This window comes from Lemur catta, chromosome 5 (assembly GCF_020740605.2).
Source record: "Lemur catta isolate mLemCat1 chromosome 5, mLemCat1.pri, whole genome shotgun sequence".
Taxonomy (NCBI): domain Eukaryota; kingdom Metazoa; phylum Chordata; class Mammalia; order Primates; family Lemuridae; genus Lemur; species Lemur catta.
The window spans coordinates 63,887,166-63,902,367 of record NC_059132.1 but is presented as its reverse complement, the minus strand read 5'-3'; the positions used below and the strand labels follow the sequence as shown (position 1 = coordinate 63,902,367).

At 45.6% G+C, this 15,202-nt stretch overlaps 1 protein-coding gene across 1 annotated transcript; it reads right to left on the bottom strand.

Moving 5' to 3' along the window:
* Positions 1–709: 709 nt before the first annotated feature.
* Positions 710–9,246, bottom strand: PRSS16 (serine protease 16). Its single transcript, XM_045551970.1, has 12 exons — positions 9,128–9,246; positions 8,887–9,053; positions 7,975–8,074; positions 7,696–7,825; positions 6,197–6,320; positions 5,889–5,966; positions 5,747–5,794; positions 5,016–5,306; positions 4,119–4,260; positions 2,006–2,185; positions 1,779–1,924; positions 710–1,696 (listed from the first exon to the last, which is right to left on the bottom strand). The coding sequence occupies exons 1-12, from the start codon at positions 9,195–9,197 to the stop codon at positions 1,628–1,630; spliced, it is 1,545 nt and encodes a 514-aa protein (XP_045407926.1). The 5' UTR covers positions 9,198–9,246; the 3' UTR covers positions 710–1,627.
* Positions 9,247–15,202: the final 5,956 nt, after the last annotated feature.

Below are 15,202 nucleotides of genomic sequence, written 5' to 3'. Positions count from 1 at the left end.
CGCGGTCACCAGGACCCTGAAGTGCCTCTGGTCCTGCGTGGGTGGGATTGAAAAGCCCGTGGAGGACGGCCTCTCTCCACAACTGACTCCTCCCCGCCTCCTGGTAGAAATGAGATCTCCAAATCAATGCCAAGAGGAACTCGAGGCCAGGGCACATTCAGGGTTAGGGGCCTTTACTTAGACCGTGAGAGAAACATCTAGATCTGAGAAGGGTGTCAGCGTTGAGGCTCAAGTTGGGCAACTTCAGAGGAAGGAGGCAGGAGACACCTGCCCCTATTAGGTGCGGAGCAGCCGGGCCTTTTTCACTGGCCATGGAGGTAACCCTCAAAACGACCCCCATGGTGGTTGACCTTGGCTCTGAGTCGCTGCAGCAAGGGGAAATGGTTAATTTAGGAAGGGTGTGTGTGTGTGTGTGTGTGTGTGTGTGTGTGTGTTGTAATTTTCCTTAAAGCATTTAATGTTAACAATAGCATATACCACCAGGCAGATTTTTCTAAAGAAAAAAGAAAGAAAAACAGTTTCATGCTCTTGAAACTGGTTGTCAGAAAACTATTAACTACAGCATTAGTTAAGCAATTTTAATTTTTGACAGAGGGTACTTGATCTAGTATCAAGAACTTCCTCCACCACTCTGCTAACACACACACACACACTCATCATAATCCTGGTAGTGAAATAAAAACTTTGAGCATAAATTTAGACAACTGGGTATAAATATGAGTTTTATTGCCTTTGTTTCTTTGAGATGCTCAAAAACTTCTTGAAATCTCATTATTCTAGTTAAACTAGACTGTGAAAGTCTACTTGATGCATTGATTAAATAAGCATTTTTGAGTGCTTATTTTATACTATTCTAGGCAATGGGATATAGAATTATTAATAAGTAGACAAAATTCTGTCTTTATGAAGCTTACAATTACAAGAAATATGAAATAAACAAATTACATAATATAGTAAAAGATGATAAATGCTATGGAGCAATATAAAGCCAGAAATTGAGAAAAGGAATGAATGCTGGGAGTTAGGAAGTTTGCCATTTTCAGTATGTTCTCTCCATCCACCCAGTAAAAGCTCAAACTGTGACTTTGTAAAAGTACATTGGGTCAGCAAATGGCACAAAGCATTTTTATCTGAAATGAGCTACAAGTCAGGAGTCAAGTTCTGATGTGTTGGAACCAGGCCCAGGTTATTTGTTGAAAGCTCATTTTAGACATGTAAGAAAGGTGAGAGAAGCATAGACAGGGTCAAGGTCGGAGGTCCAGAGAGAGGAACTTGCAGCAAGGTCCCCAGCCCAGGAGCTGAAGTGGCAGAATTTGAGCTGGAATCTGATTAGCAGGGGGAGGGCACCAGCATGAGGAGACACGTTTCTTTGACATTTAACATTTAAAATACCAATATTCACAATGAGAATAATCATTCATTTATATTACATAATTATTTGTCTATAACAAAGCACTTTTAGTTGAGAGTGAGGATGTTTACAGACACAAGCCAGTTATATGTAGAATAGATTATGAATCCTAATTCCCGGGAATTTTCTCCTCAAAACAAGCTGCTTTCTTTTGTCCAGTGATTGAATACATCCAGAACTGAGGTGGCCACGCAGGGAGTAGTGAGGGTGTGGGACTCAGACCCCATCCCTAACCTGGCTCTCCTTTGCCAGCCTGAGCCAGGTCTGCAGCTGTTGGGAGATGCTCTGTGGAGAGATGGGAAGAACTGTGAGTCAGACTCCAGCAGAAGGAAGGAGCATGCAAATTACCCAGAGCTTTTTCTCTTACCTGGCGTCCTAGCCGGAGGCTTGGGGAATCTGAGGGCCTCTCGGGTGCCATGTCCAAGCAGTGGGAGGCACTACGGATGAGAAGAGCTGACTCCGAGGATCCCAAGGCCTGTGTTACACCGAGCACATGCCAGGGGTCTGTATCCCCTGAAAAGAAGGAAGAGAGGACGATACGTTAAGCTGGGGCTAGGTGGAGGCTCAGAAGACAGGTTTTGATGGCATGCTCACCATTAACAAATAGCACTTGGGTTGCTCCAGGGGTCTGTCCACCATAGTAGGAGTTCGTCTGGGCCACAGCCTGGGCTACAGAAGAGGCTGAGAGTCCGAACACCTGCTCACATAGGTCTAGCTGGGAGGGCAGCGCTGGGAGCTGGGAGAAAGGACATCTAGGATCCTCACAGGTGACATCTGTGGAGGGAGATACCTGTAAGTGTGGGGTATATAGCCAGCCCCCTACTCTCCTTTAATAATCACTTACAGAGCTCTCCCCAGTGATGATCAAGACATTCCTTGTCCACCCTTCAAGGAGCTCACAGTCCTGGAAGGGAGACCCACACCCTCCCAGACAGTGATAACCCAGAGCAACCAGGGCTGTGACGGAAAAAGGTCAGGAGGTGGGGATCCCAGAGAAAACATGGTGGGCTCAGGGAGAGCATCCTGCAAGGGATAAGACCCTAAGAAATTAATAGGACTGAGCCAAACCAAGACAGAGAAGAGAAGGCATAACAAATAGAGGAAATAGCATATGCAAAGGTCTGGAGGTAAGAGGGAGCCTAGAGTGCTTGAAACTCAAATTGGACCACATCTACCCTGCTTAAAACCCACAGCTCACTGTGCTTTCAGGGCAAATCTAACTTCCTTAACCTCACACGGATTCCTTCCTTCCTTTACCATTTATTGAGAACCTACCATATACTCAGATAGATGTTGGACAATATTGGGCACACAGTGGCAACCAAGACAGCCCCAGGCTCTGTTGTCCCAGGACTCAGTCCAGAGGGGGAGATAGGCAATAAAACATGTATGATGACAGTTTATGGAAAGTGGTAAGAGAAGAACACAGAGCTATTGAAGTGGGAGGTGGGAAGGCTGACTTATCCTGACGGATCATGGAAGGCTTCCTGAGGGGAGACATTTTGTGTTGGCAATTGAAGATGAGTAAATTCTGTGAAGAGGGGAAGACGAGTATTCCAAGCATGTGCAAAGTTCCTAAGGTGCTAAGAAGACTAGTGTATTAAGAGAGTCAAATTATGTAAAGCCTTGTAATAATAATATTGTAATGGTATTTATGGAATACTTACAGTATACTGGCATTATTCTTAGCATGTTACATATATTACTCCCTTAATGCTTGAAACAACCCCATGAAGGAAGTACTACTATTATTCCCATTTTATAGATGTGGAAAGTGAGGCATAGAGAGTTAAGTCACTGGCCTGAGTTTGCCCAAGATCACATAGGTAGAAAATGGAGCTGGAGTTTGAATATTTGACTTTAAACCACTATTTTCACTGCTTTTAGAGGACATGGAAAGGATTTTGAACTTAACCTTGGGGTAGGGTGGCCAGATTTAACAAAATAATACAGGATGTCCAGTTAAATTTGAGTTTCAGTAAATGAAAAATACTTTTTTTTAATATATGTAATATTTGGGGCACACTTATATTTTAAAAAATCTGTTGTTTATCTGCAATTAAAATTTAATTGAACATTCTATATTTTATCTGGCAACCTTACTCTGGGATTATTGAGTAGCCATGGTTTTGAGCAGAGAAGGAACAGGTCATATTTTGAACGATCTGTTTGAATGCTGTGTGGAAGTGGGATTGATTATACAGGTGAAGTGAAAGCCTGGAGACCAGGGAGGAGGCTAGGGCACAGACCCAGGCAGGAAAGGACAGCAGGGGTAGGCATAGAAAGAGGCAGGAGTGGACTAGAGAGTTGTCCAGGTTGCAGAGTAGGCAGGACTCAGTAATTGACAGGCTATCTGGATAGTGGGAAGGAAGCAACCAAAACAAGACTCAGGTTTCTAGTCTAGTGACTGTGGAAATGGTGAGGTCATCACTGGAAAAGGGACATAGGAGAAGAGCAGGTCGGAAGGAAGATCACTCATGTTGATGCCTGAGTGTGTGCATGAGGAGGCACGTAAAGGCCAAGCACATGCACACACTAGTATGGCTTCGACCCTCTCCAGCCCAACATCTGTGGGTTACACAAGGTGTAGGAATCAGGTCAGTTGTCCCATGGAAATGAAAATGAGCTCAGACCACCTGTAAAATGACTTCTCTGGGCGTAGCACAGAATGCATATTTTGTGGGTAGGGGTTAGGCCAGTCACTCACAGAAGCCAAACTCAGTACATGTCTGGTACAACCACTGCCGGTCACCCACGCCGGACACTTGGGGTTCTGTGGCCTTCAGCTGTGCCACTGTCTCTGCCCGGGAGAAGCTTAGACACTTCTGACCCAGGCTGTGCCTGACAATCTAGGGAACAACACACATACATACATACATAAATTTCTCCTCTCCTCCCAGCAAGCCAAGGCCCAGATGCTTATGTCCCCACAGGTCAAAAGTAAGAAGTAGAAGGGTGAGTTCCTGAGTTCTCTTGGGAGTCAGCAGTCAGAGGGGGTGGACGCCTGGGTCCCTGTGAGTTAGAGGTCAAGGCACTAGATGACTGGGACCTTATTACCTGTAAGACCTTGGGTAAGTGATAACCTTTTGACCTCAGTTTCCTCTTCTGTAAGTGGGGATAATAATAGTTCCTATCTCTCCTGAGAATTCAGTTAAATAATATATGTAAAGCACTTCGTATAACACATGGTCCAGACAGTGTCAGAAAAGTGACAGCTGTCTTGTAGATTCACAGGTTGGAGGACCCAGGTCCCTAGGAGAACTCTGTCCGCAGGGCTACATTTTTTCATTCTATGAATACTAATTGAGCACTTGCTATGTGCCAGGCACTGCTGTAGACTCAGAAAAGAGGACAGAACAAGACAGGCAAAATAGATAATAATCATCACACTCTCTAACATTTGCATACTGCCTGCCAGGCTCCCAGTTGATCGCTTTACATGTCCCATGTCATTTCACATTCTCATTGGCCCTGTGAGGTGTCATTTTACAGATGAGGAAACTAAGGCTTAGAGAGGATTCTCGCTTGTCCAAGATCACACTGCGGAGGTGGAGCAGGAACCCTTGTCCTCTAACTCCTCCCAGCCGTGCCGACGGGTGCTCACCTGCACCGCCCGACGAAGCCCACGGTAGGGCGTGGAGCGGCTGCGGTTGCCCCCACCCCCGAGGAGGAGTCCGCAGAGCTGTCGTACGCTCAGTGGCGCTCCCGCCTGCCCGTCGTACTGCACAGCGCCTCCCACCAGTGCCTGCAGAGCCCCCAGCAGCTCTGCCTGGTCTTCAGCGCGGCCCAGAGACCCACACGCGCCCAGATGCGCCCCCAGCGCTGCTTGAACTGCCCCGCCGGCGCGCAGACGCCGCTCCACTTCCGCGAAGGCAGCGGCCACCGCCGCCCGGCACTGTGAGAAGCGAGAGGCAGCGTTGGTCATGACCCAGGCTGGGCCTCGGCTTTTCCTGCTCAGGACCTGCGTCCTCCCTGGGTTCCCCACTTTCCCGCAGCCAGACTCCTCCCGCGTGCGGAACCCTGCACTTGGCCTAGACCGGTCCTCTTCTGGCTACTCCTCCAGGCCCCGCCTCTCGCATGGCCCCGCCCCACACTGAGCGTCCCCCTCCGGATAGGATCGTCCCTCCCCAAGCCCCGCTTCCTATTGGGGGACGCTCCTCTCTTTTTGATGCCCCGGCCCATCTTCAGTTCCCGCCTTCTTATAAAATCTGCGTGTGTTGCGAGGATCCCACCTCCTTCAGATCCCGACAAGTTGCGGACTTCCTTCTCTAGCCCCCAGGCTTCCAATGCTTTCACTGCCTCCCTATTCCTCTCGGGCTAGGCCCCACCTCCTACCTCCAGGGACCCGCCAATCGCCGGGCTCTTTAGGCTTCTGGACACCACCTGTGGTCGGACCGCAGGAGGTATCAGGGAGGTGTCTGCGGACTCCGCCCGCGGAGACTCCCCTCCTCCCGCACCTGTTGCCCCGCATCCTTACGTCATTATACTCGGAGAAATCCAGCACTGCCCGCACCGGGGCGGAGGAAGCGATGGAGGCGAAAATGAGGTGGGGGAACTAAGGGAGAAGAAGCTGTCAGCATGGGGGCTGCGGGACTGGGACTCCCTATCTTTCCGCCTCTGTGTCATTCACCCGCTGTCTGATCTCAGGCTCTTGTGAAAACAGCTTGTGGAAGGATCTTGTAGGTGAGGGGAAGGGTGGGCGTGGTGGGAGGGTATTCCTATTATCTGAGACTGGGACTCCGTAGTCCATGTTCCCTCCCCCTAGTCCAGAAGAGTCCCGGGGACCTTTAGCCGGGCCCAGGCGGCCAAGGAACCGGCGTAGGAGCCTCCGAAGCAGATCCAGGGGCTAGAGGAGGAGACGTTGAAGAGGCGGGAGAATGCCAGACGTGCGGAGGCCATGTCGGCCAGCCTGGAGTCAGAGAGGAGGCTCAGTCGGTACTCATCGCTGGGTGTCCCTGAAGATTTCCCCACTGCACAGGCCGGGAAACCGGGACCCAGAGACATGAATGGAGAAGAGTTTGGCCAGAAGCCAGGGCTCTTTTCTCACGTTGTATTTATGAGGGCTCTCCACAGTCACACACATTTTCGAAAGCACGTGTGCCTAGGCCAAAGAAGACCCGGCCTAGGAGTCTAGAAAGCTTCCACCCCCCATCTCTTCCCATTTTAGGTAGGAGAAGATACATTTCCGAGGCAGTTTTTAGATGAAAATCTGACAAATGTAGGGAAGGGTTGGGGGCAGTCAAGGAGGGCTGCTCAGAGGAGGGGTCCTTAGCTGGATGGGATAGAAGGTATTGGGGAGGGGGAAGACACAAAGACACATGAGAAATGGAAAGAGACGTTGATGTATGTATAATGTTCTCCCAGGATCTTTCTAACCCAACCTTTTTGAAATGGTTAGCAGTTAGTGCCATCCTGCTGCTATTAGAAACCAGTTTGACTTGAAGTAAATATTGAAATGCAGAGAAGAGACATAGACAGAGAGATAGAGACAAGAATGAGACAGAGACAGAGACAGACACCAAGGAGGAGAGGAAGAGAGAAGTCCTGTGGAGAAGAATAAAGCAGGAGAAATAGAGCTGGGGGAAAATAGATGGTGAGGGTTGTTAATATGAGTGGGATGCACTGAAGGAGGTGGGGGAAGGAGCCATACAAATACCTGGGGGAAGGCCACTCCGTGAAGAGGGAAGAGTTTGAAGCCTCGAGGCAGGAATGTACACGTAAGTCTAGAGAACAGCAAGGATCTCCACATAGCTGTAGCACAGTGAATGTGAGAGAGTTGAGGTCAGAGTTAACTGGAAGCCAGAGCCTGTTGGGACCTCATGGCCATTGTAAAGATGTTGACTTTACTCTGGGCAATATGGGAAATGTGAGGGATTTGAGCTAAGGATGGTCATGATCTGGTTCATGTTCTAACAGGATCACTCCGGCTTCCACCTGGAAGTCAAGGGTAGAAGCAGGGAGACAGGGGTGGATACCATGGCAGCAATCCAGGTAAGAAATGCTGGTGGTTTATGCCAGTAGGCCACAGTGAGAGAGTGATCTACTTTAGACAGTGAGACAGAAACAGACACAAGAATACAGGGTAAGAGAAAGATATAGAAAGAGATAGAGACCCAGAAATGGAGAAAGAAAGAACAAGATATTATGAAAGACAGAGAGGAAAACAGAGGGAACCAGAGATTCAGAGGTTGGATTTGGGCAGTGGAGAAGAAAGACACAGATGCAGAGATGCCAAAACACAAACATTCCTGCCCTTTGACCACACTTTCCCTACCCTCACTCACGCGTGGTGGCTGGACAGGAAGCGAAGCTGGGCCATGTCCAGGCCCCCAGCAGGAACACTCAGGCCATAAAATCTGTGTTCCAGGCTTATCACCAGGGCCCCCCAGGCTGGGGCTAGGGCTGCAGGGTGCCCTGTGGAAGATGTGGAGTGGGGGGAATTCGAGTTAGGTTTAAGCCCATGCACCTCTCCGGTCTCACAGCCCTGCAACATGCAGCTCCCCTCCCTGGTTCCCACAGCTTTCCAACAATGTCTCTCCCCCCACCCCACCCTTTCCTCTTACCTCTCATCACTGAGCCAGGCCCAAGACTGCCCTCGCCCCCCAGATGCAGGAATACAGGTCCATCCTGGTCAGCCCAATGTTGGTCATTCACCCAGTAACGCTACAAGGTGCGATGTGGAAGAAGAAATGGCATTTCGAGAGTCCTGACTTATTCTTGACCCCATTTGTTCCAGTCTCTCTCCCTAATGAATCTTTCCTTCTGTACTTAGAAGTATCTGAAATGAGCCTATTTATATGTTCACTTCTCTCCTGTTCATCTCCTCATCTAGAACGCAAGATCTACAAACACAGATATTTTTGTCTTCCTTTTCACTCTTTTACCTTTCTTCTTCCAGGACTGATGCCAGTGGGGAGTGACTGGCACATGAAAGGCACTTGCTATTTCTCAAAGTAATAATTGTAGAATAAATAATGAATGCAAGTGGATATAGGAATAGGGCCCACGAGGGATGACCTTTGGAGACTGTACAGAGGAGGCACTGAAAAATGGTGATTTGTTCATTCATTGAATAGCTATTTTTGAGTGCCTATTGAGCTGAGTCTGATTTCAAAGCTTGTTCAAATTTCTGCTACATACTGAGACATGATGGTGGGTTTTATGTCCAATCTGGACAAGGAGAAGAGTGCACTGAGTGGCAGTGAGAGAGTGGGAGTGAATGACAGAGAGAAGGAAAGGGTGAAGGACAGAACCTGAGGGGCAGAAAGAATGGGGCCTTGAGGAAGGAGAGAGGAGACTAAGGGTGAGTCTAAGAAACAGAGGGCTGGAAGGGGATACTGAAGTAGGCATAGCATGAGATGCAGAGGGGTGGCGAGCCTGAGGTGTAGAGAGAGAATAAAGTGCAGACTGAGGGACAGAGGAAGAGACAGAGGAGAGGGCAGGGAGGGCAGTGGGCTCCCCTCTCCTGGCCTTACCTGCAGGAAGGATCTTCTGTCCGATGCATTGAAGGGGTCCAGTGGCTGCTCCAGCCACCCCACTTTTGGGAGGGCCACAGCACCTGGCCCCAGGCCCAGGCCCAGACCCAGGCTAGAGCTTTCCTGAATCTGCTGAATGTGCTCACCCAGGCGCCTAAGAAGGGAGGCTGTGGGACATGGAGGGGAGGGAGTCAGGCCAGTCCCCTTATGATGCCCTGCTTGACCCTCAGCCTCCTCTTACCTGAAGCTGAGAGCCCCCAGAAGGAAAGCAGGAGCAGAGGGCCCAGCCACAGGGCAGGCCCAATGGCCATGCTGCCCAGTGCTCTTTCCAAGCACTCCAGGTGCTCTGTTCTCCCCCACTCACTGAGGGCCTTCATCCTGTCCCCAGGGGCTGGGCTTTAAATTCATCCTCTTTCTTCAGAAGCTCAGGTTTCTTTTCAGATGCCTCTCATGGCAGGTCAAGCGTCTGTAGGAACCGCTAAAGCGGGACAGAGACGCCAGAGTCTGTATGTTGAGGCTGCTGATGTGTCACCTGAATACCCAGTTTCTTCTCTCTTGGCCCCTCAGTAGCCCTCACTGTGCCTCAGTCTTCTCCTCTCCACCCTTCAGGCTTCCCCTACTTACCTCAGACTCCCCCTTTCTATGCCTTCCTGTCCTTCAGCCTCTGCCTCTCTCCTCTTGAACCCTCTGTTGCCCATATGCTCTGTCTTCTCTCTCTGCCCCTTCGCATATCTTCAGTTTCCCCTAGTTGTCCCAACAGTCAGTCTCTCCCTCTCTTTTCTCCAGCCCTCACATATCTTTTTCAGTCTTCCTGTTTGTCCCTCTCTCTGTCCCTCAGTCTTGACTTTTCTATTTTCTAGTCCCCCTTTCTGGTTCTTATCACTCCCCCTACAATCTCACTGCTCTCCTTGGACTCTTTATGGTTCTCTCAACATCCCAGCTTGCTCCTGCCTCAGAATTCCTACCCTTGTTGTTTCCACTCTGTGGATTGCTATTTCTCCATAAACCCACGTGGCTTGCCCTCTCACCTCAATCAGATCTTTATTCAGAGGTCATCTCTTCAGAAAGGTCTTCAATGGTCATGATCTTTTTAAAAATTGCCAAACCTGGGGCCCTCTTCTATTCCTTTTCCAGCATTATTCATTATTCTTTTTCATAGCGCTTACCATTATGACAAATATTATATATCTTAAAAATATATAATATATGTGGTTCATAGTCTGTCTCTCTGACTGGAAACTAAAGCTCCATGAAAACAGGGATTTTCATCTCTTTTGTCCATTGCCAAAGGCTTAATTCCCAGAACAGCGCACATAGTGGGGAATCAATAAATATTTGTCAAGTGAATGGATAATACATTAAGTAATGTTGATGGTTCTGCTTTAAAAAATATATCCAGAGTCTGATGACTTCTCTCCACCTTCAGTGCTACCACTTCTGAGCCACCATCATCTCTGACTTGGGATGTCACACAAGCCTCTAAGCTGGTCTCCCAGTTTTTGCCACATGATTTATTCTCTGTTCAGTGGACAGAGATCCTATTAAACATAAGTTCAATCATTCACTCTCTGGTTCAAAACACTCCCCTCGGTCCCCATATTACTTAAAGTAAAATCTAAAGTTTTGCATCAAAATTCCATATGACCTGGCCCCCTGCTACCTTCATAATTTTATTTCCTACCCCTTGCTCCTGGGATCAGTGCTCCAACCACATGGGGTTACTTCATATTCCTTAAGTGTATCAGTTACACTCCTTTTTTAGAACCCTTGCTCTCATTGGAATTCTTTTCCTCCAAATATCTGCAATCCTTATTTTATCACTTCCTATAGGTTCCCATTCATATTTCACATTAACAGATAGGTTTTACCTGACCACCCATATAAAATAGCACAATCCATGACACTCAGTCCCCTAACTCTACTGTTGTAACTTCCTGATAGTGATCATATCTTATTGCATTACTCTTCCAAGCCATTTCCCAGGAAAGAAGTTTATTGTGTGAAGGAATTTTGTCTATTTTGTTCACTGGTACACCCATAACACCCAAACATAAACACCAAATTTCATAGCACTTGGTAGGTGCTCAGTAAATAAGTAGTGAGTAAAGGGCTATATGGATGAATTACTTAATTCATCAGCTAGTTTTCTGCTCAAGAAAGAATTCTCTAAGAATGTGACATAAGAGTTGAGGCAAGGGTGTGAGCAGCAAAAGAAGGAGGGAGGGAGGCAGGGGGAAAAAAATCAGTGGAGGCAAGAATGAGGAGCTGTGGGAAGCATGAGGTGATCTGGGGTAAGAGGGTTCCTGACCCAAGCAATAGCAGGTGCAAAGACTCTGAGTCATGAACCTGGTTGGCACCTTCAAGGAACAGCAACAGTCAGTTGGATGGAGAAGAGAATGAGGAAACTTAAATTATTAACAGATGAGAAGAGTTAGAGAGTCAATCTTGCTGGCAAGCTGTGGAAAGGGCTTTGGCTTTTATTTAAAGTTTGATATGTTGCCATAGAAGACCTTTTAAAAATTAATATATTAGTACATTTGTTAATTTTTGGGTAAATATCAATTTACTCAATTGTTTTAATTGCTAAGCTGGAAATACAGGTGTGTTCATCCCAACTCAATAATAAGGAGACAAATAGAAAAATTTAAAAAAAGGCAAAGGATGTGAATAGGTATTTCACCAAAGAAGATATACCAATGGACAATAAGCACAACAACATCATTAGTGCAACATCATTAGTCATTACTGAAATACAAATAAAAACTATGAGATACCTTTTCACACTCACTGGAATGGCTATAGTAAAGACAGATAAGCATCGGGAATGTAAAAGGAAACAGCCACTTTAGAAAACTCTTAAACTCATTATTTTTTTACTTTTGTTTTTAGAAATGGGGTCTCACTCTGTGCTGTCTCCCAGGTTGCAGTGGTGTGACCATAGCTTACTGCAGCCTTGAACACCTGGGTTTAAGTGATCTTCCTACTTCAGCCCAGAGTAGCTGGGACTACAAGTGCACACCACCACACCCAACTAATTTTTTTATTTTGTAGAGATGGGGATCTTACTACGTTGTCCAGGTTGGTCTTGAAATCCTGGCCTCAAGCAATCCTCCTGCCTTGCCCACCCAAAGTGCTGGGATGATGGACATGAGCCATGCTTCCAGCCACCTGTTAATTTTTAAAAATAGCTTTAGTTAGGTATAATTTACATATCATAAAACTCACCTGTTTTTAAGTGTACAATTCAATGTTTTTTAGTAAATGTACAGATTTGTGCAACTATTACCACAATTCAGTTTTAGAACATTTTCAATCACTACCAAAAGACTCTTCTTGCCTACTTGCAGTCAATCCCCATTCCCATCTCTAGCCTCAGACAATCACTAATCTTTCTTTCTCAGTGGATTTGTCTTTTTTTGACATTTCATATAAATGAAATCTTATAACATGTGCTCTTTTATGTCTGTCTTCTTTCACTTAGCATGATGTTTTTGAGGTTCAAGCAAGCTGTAGCAGGTATTAATACTTCATTCCTTTCTTTGGCTGAATAATATTACATTGTATAATATTACATTGTATGGATATAATACATTTTATTTCTCTGTTAATCATGTTATGGGCCTTTGGATTATTTCCACTTTTTGCTATTATGACTAATGTCATTATGAACATTTCTGTACAAGTCTTTGAGTAGAGATATGTCTTCATTTCTCTTGGGTAGATATCTAAATGTGGAATTGCTAGATCACATATTAAAATTAATTTTTTAAAGAAATTGCTGTTTTCCAAAGTAGCTGTACCATTTGTTCATGTAATTTCTCAGACTCCGGAAACCTGAAGAGAACAGATAGAAAGGCTCCAACTCCAAACTTGGACATGCTGGAAAAATGAGAACTGAGAGACACCAGAAAAAATTATCAAATGGAGAATCAGAGGGGGCCCAGATTGTCCTTCAGGCATGAAATTGGATCTTTCTACTGTGGGCCCTGCCTGTGGCTAGTGGTTCAGTGGGCCAGACATACTAGACAGACACATCCTTTAGGAGGGGCAGAACTTTCCGTGGATTCCTCAGTTGGAACCTGCAGGTTTAAAAAAGGCTACGTGTCCTCTGTTGAGTCCATGAGTGAGATTTAAAACCAAAGAGTTTGTTTGAATTGAAATTTATCATTCTTTTTATTAAGGCAGGGTGGGAGGCAGGAAGGGACTTCTTTCGGTAAGACCATCCACAGGAAGAATGTTGCTGGAGTTAATATTTTCAAAACAAAGAAAAGACAAGCCGTTAGAATGACTGGGTAGCTCAGTTGGGCTAGGTACAAAGTTGCAGGTTTGCTTCCAGTACCCACACCTTCTCTGTTTTTTCCCCCCTCTGAACTATTTTCTCTGAAGTCGTCTCTCAATCTTAGCTGTAAAATCAAGGTATAAATTACAATGCTCTAGGAAGCTTTAAATCCACCCCCTAGATTGTTTTTCCTCTCTTTACCCGTCCACAGCCCAACAGACTCGTGACCATCCAAGAGAAGGGTGCGTAGCATTTTCATTTTAATCCCCCTTGCTCTATCCACCAATCGACCCTTACAAACTATTCACAAAATCCACCCACAAATTAAGGGCACCTTTTGATTCTGTGTGTAAGTTTCCATGGGACCTTGATTTTCTTTTATCCTCTTCACTCTGTCCCAAGAGTCTGGAGTCCAAGGAGCGGACAGACAACAGACCCATCTGTTTAAAATGACGCTGACTAAAAGATATGATGACTTCCCACTTCCTCCTTCCAACCCTGTCCCTTCCTTTGGGAGTTTGACTTTTTTGACAGATCTCCTATCCTCTCCTTGGGGCCACTCTCCTTTTTGCAGTGAAGCTGCTGCGTTCTTCTTCTCCAGAACCTCAGGCACTAGTGAAAGGAATTTGAATTCAAGAAACTCCTTGTTATCTTGTAATTTCTGGCCTGCATCTTTCTAGTGCCTGAAAGTGACCTGAAGAGGAGTTAGGACCTAAAAAGTGAGCCCTGTAATTCATCCCCAATCTCTGCTAGGGTAACTTTTGTCTGGGAGAGACCATGAGCTGGAGGTAGGCCCAGGTGTGTCCAGGTGGTAATGAAGAGTGGGATGCTGGGGCACTGGAGTGTGGCACAGTAAGGCTAGCAGGGGTCAAATGCCCTTCTATTCTGGGTCACTCATTTTTTTTCCAGCTCTATACTGTATACACACACATGTCATTGTTGATTAATCTGTTTTTTATGTGATATATTAGACTCTTCTGCCCCAAATCAACTAATATGCATCACTATTCTTTTGCCTATAAAATATTTAGCTAGAAGTGAGCTACATTTCATTTCCAGCTGAAAATTTTTCCATGGCAGGGCAGAACCTAGCAGTAAGACTTTTTCCCACAAATCAGAAATGATTTGGATATCATGAAAAGCCTTTTCACACAAACATTATATACATAGTTCATATAGTAATTTTTCTTTGCCCTGTTAATGCACATAATTAAATTAATATTTAATTTAAGTAATATTTCCTAATATTACTGAGAGTTTAGTCATCTCTTTCTATCTCTCAAATTTAAATATGTTTCAATTTTCATTCCCAAAGGCAATAGGTGGGGATGACCTTAATGTGTCTTGGCTACTTATTAACCATGTGATGGTGATGAACTTACTTAAACACTCAATAGTAACTATCCCTTAGGAATATGGGTAGCACAAAGTAACGAACAGGACAGGTGGTGGATATCTACTCTTTTTACTTTTCAGGGAGTGGGTTCTAGTAGTCTAATAATGCAGCAGTCATCAACCTAGGGTAATTTTACCCTTGGGAACACAGGAAGGCCTTTTAAGAAGTGCAAGATCCCAGGTTGCCTCAGGTGATCAGTTTCTTAATCATCAACCACCATATAAATTTTTTCTAAAATTGACCTGTCTGAGAACACTCCTGATATCAGGGTGTATACTTCTCAATGGCCTTTTAACACATTCCAAAAACCAAAACCAAAAACATACATAACAAAAACAACATGATGTTTCTCTCACTCTTTTCAATGTGACCAAAATTCATTAACTCAAAGTGCAACAAGCTCTGGGCTCCAACACAGGGACAATTAGAAAGGCTGGGGAAGAGTTAAGGGAATTGAATTGTTCTATTAATAATAGCTAGGTAATCATCTTTTAGCAAGTCAGGAAGTTTCCAATTATTTGCTTTAAACAAATTAAAGGAGAATCCAGTCAAGTTGTCAAATATGATAGAATGTGAAAAATAATTATTAATCATGGATTACTATGTAATTTTCGGCAAATAACTCAGAACGTGTTAAATAA

What these genes read in the sequence shown, in the direction of transcription:
- PRSS16 (XM_045551970.1), bottom strand. Translation starts at nt 9,197, where the DNA reads ATGGCCATTGGGCCTGCCCTGTGGCTGGGCCCTCTGCTCCTGCTTTCC. An exon ending in GCCTGGCTCAGTGATGAGAG is followed by an intron (nt 7,826 to 7,974) that starts GTAAGAGGAAAG and finishes CATCTTCCACAG; the next exon opens with GGCACCCTGCAGCCCTAGCC. An exon ending in CCGCCTGGGCCCGGCTAAAG is followed by an intron (nt 5,967 to 6,196) that starts GTCCCCGGGACT and finishes CTTCTCCCTTAG; the next exon opens with TTCCCCCACCTCATTTTCGC.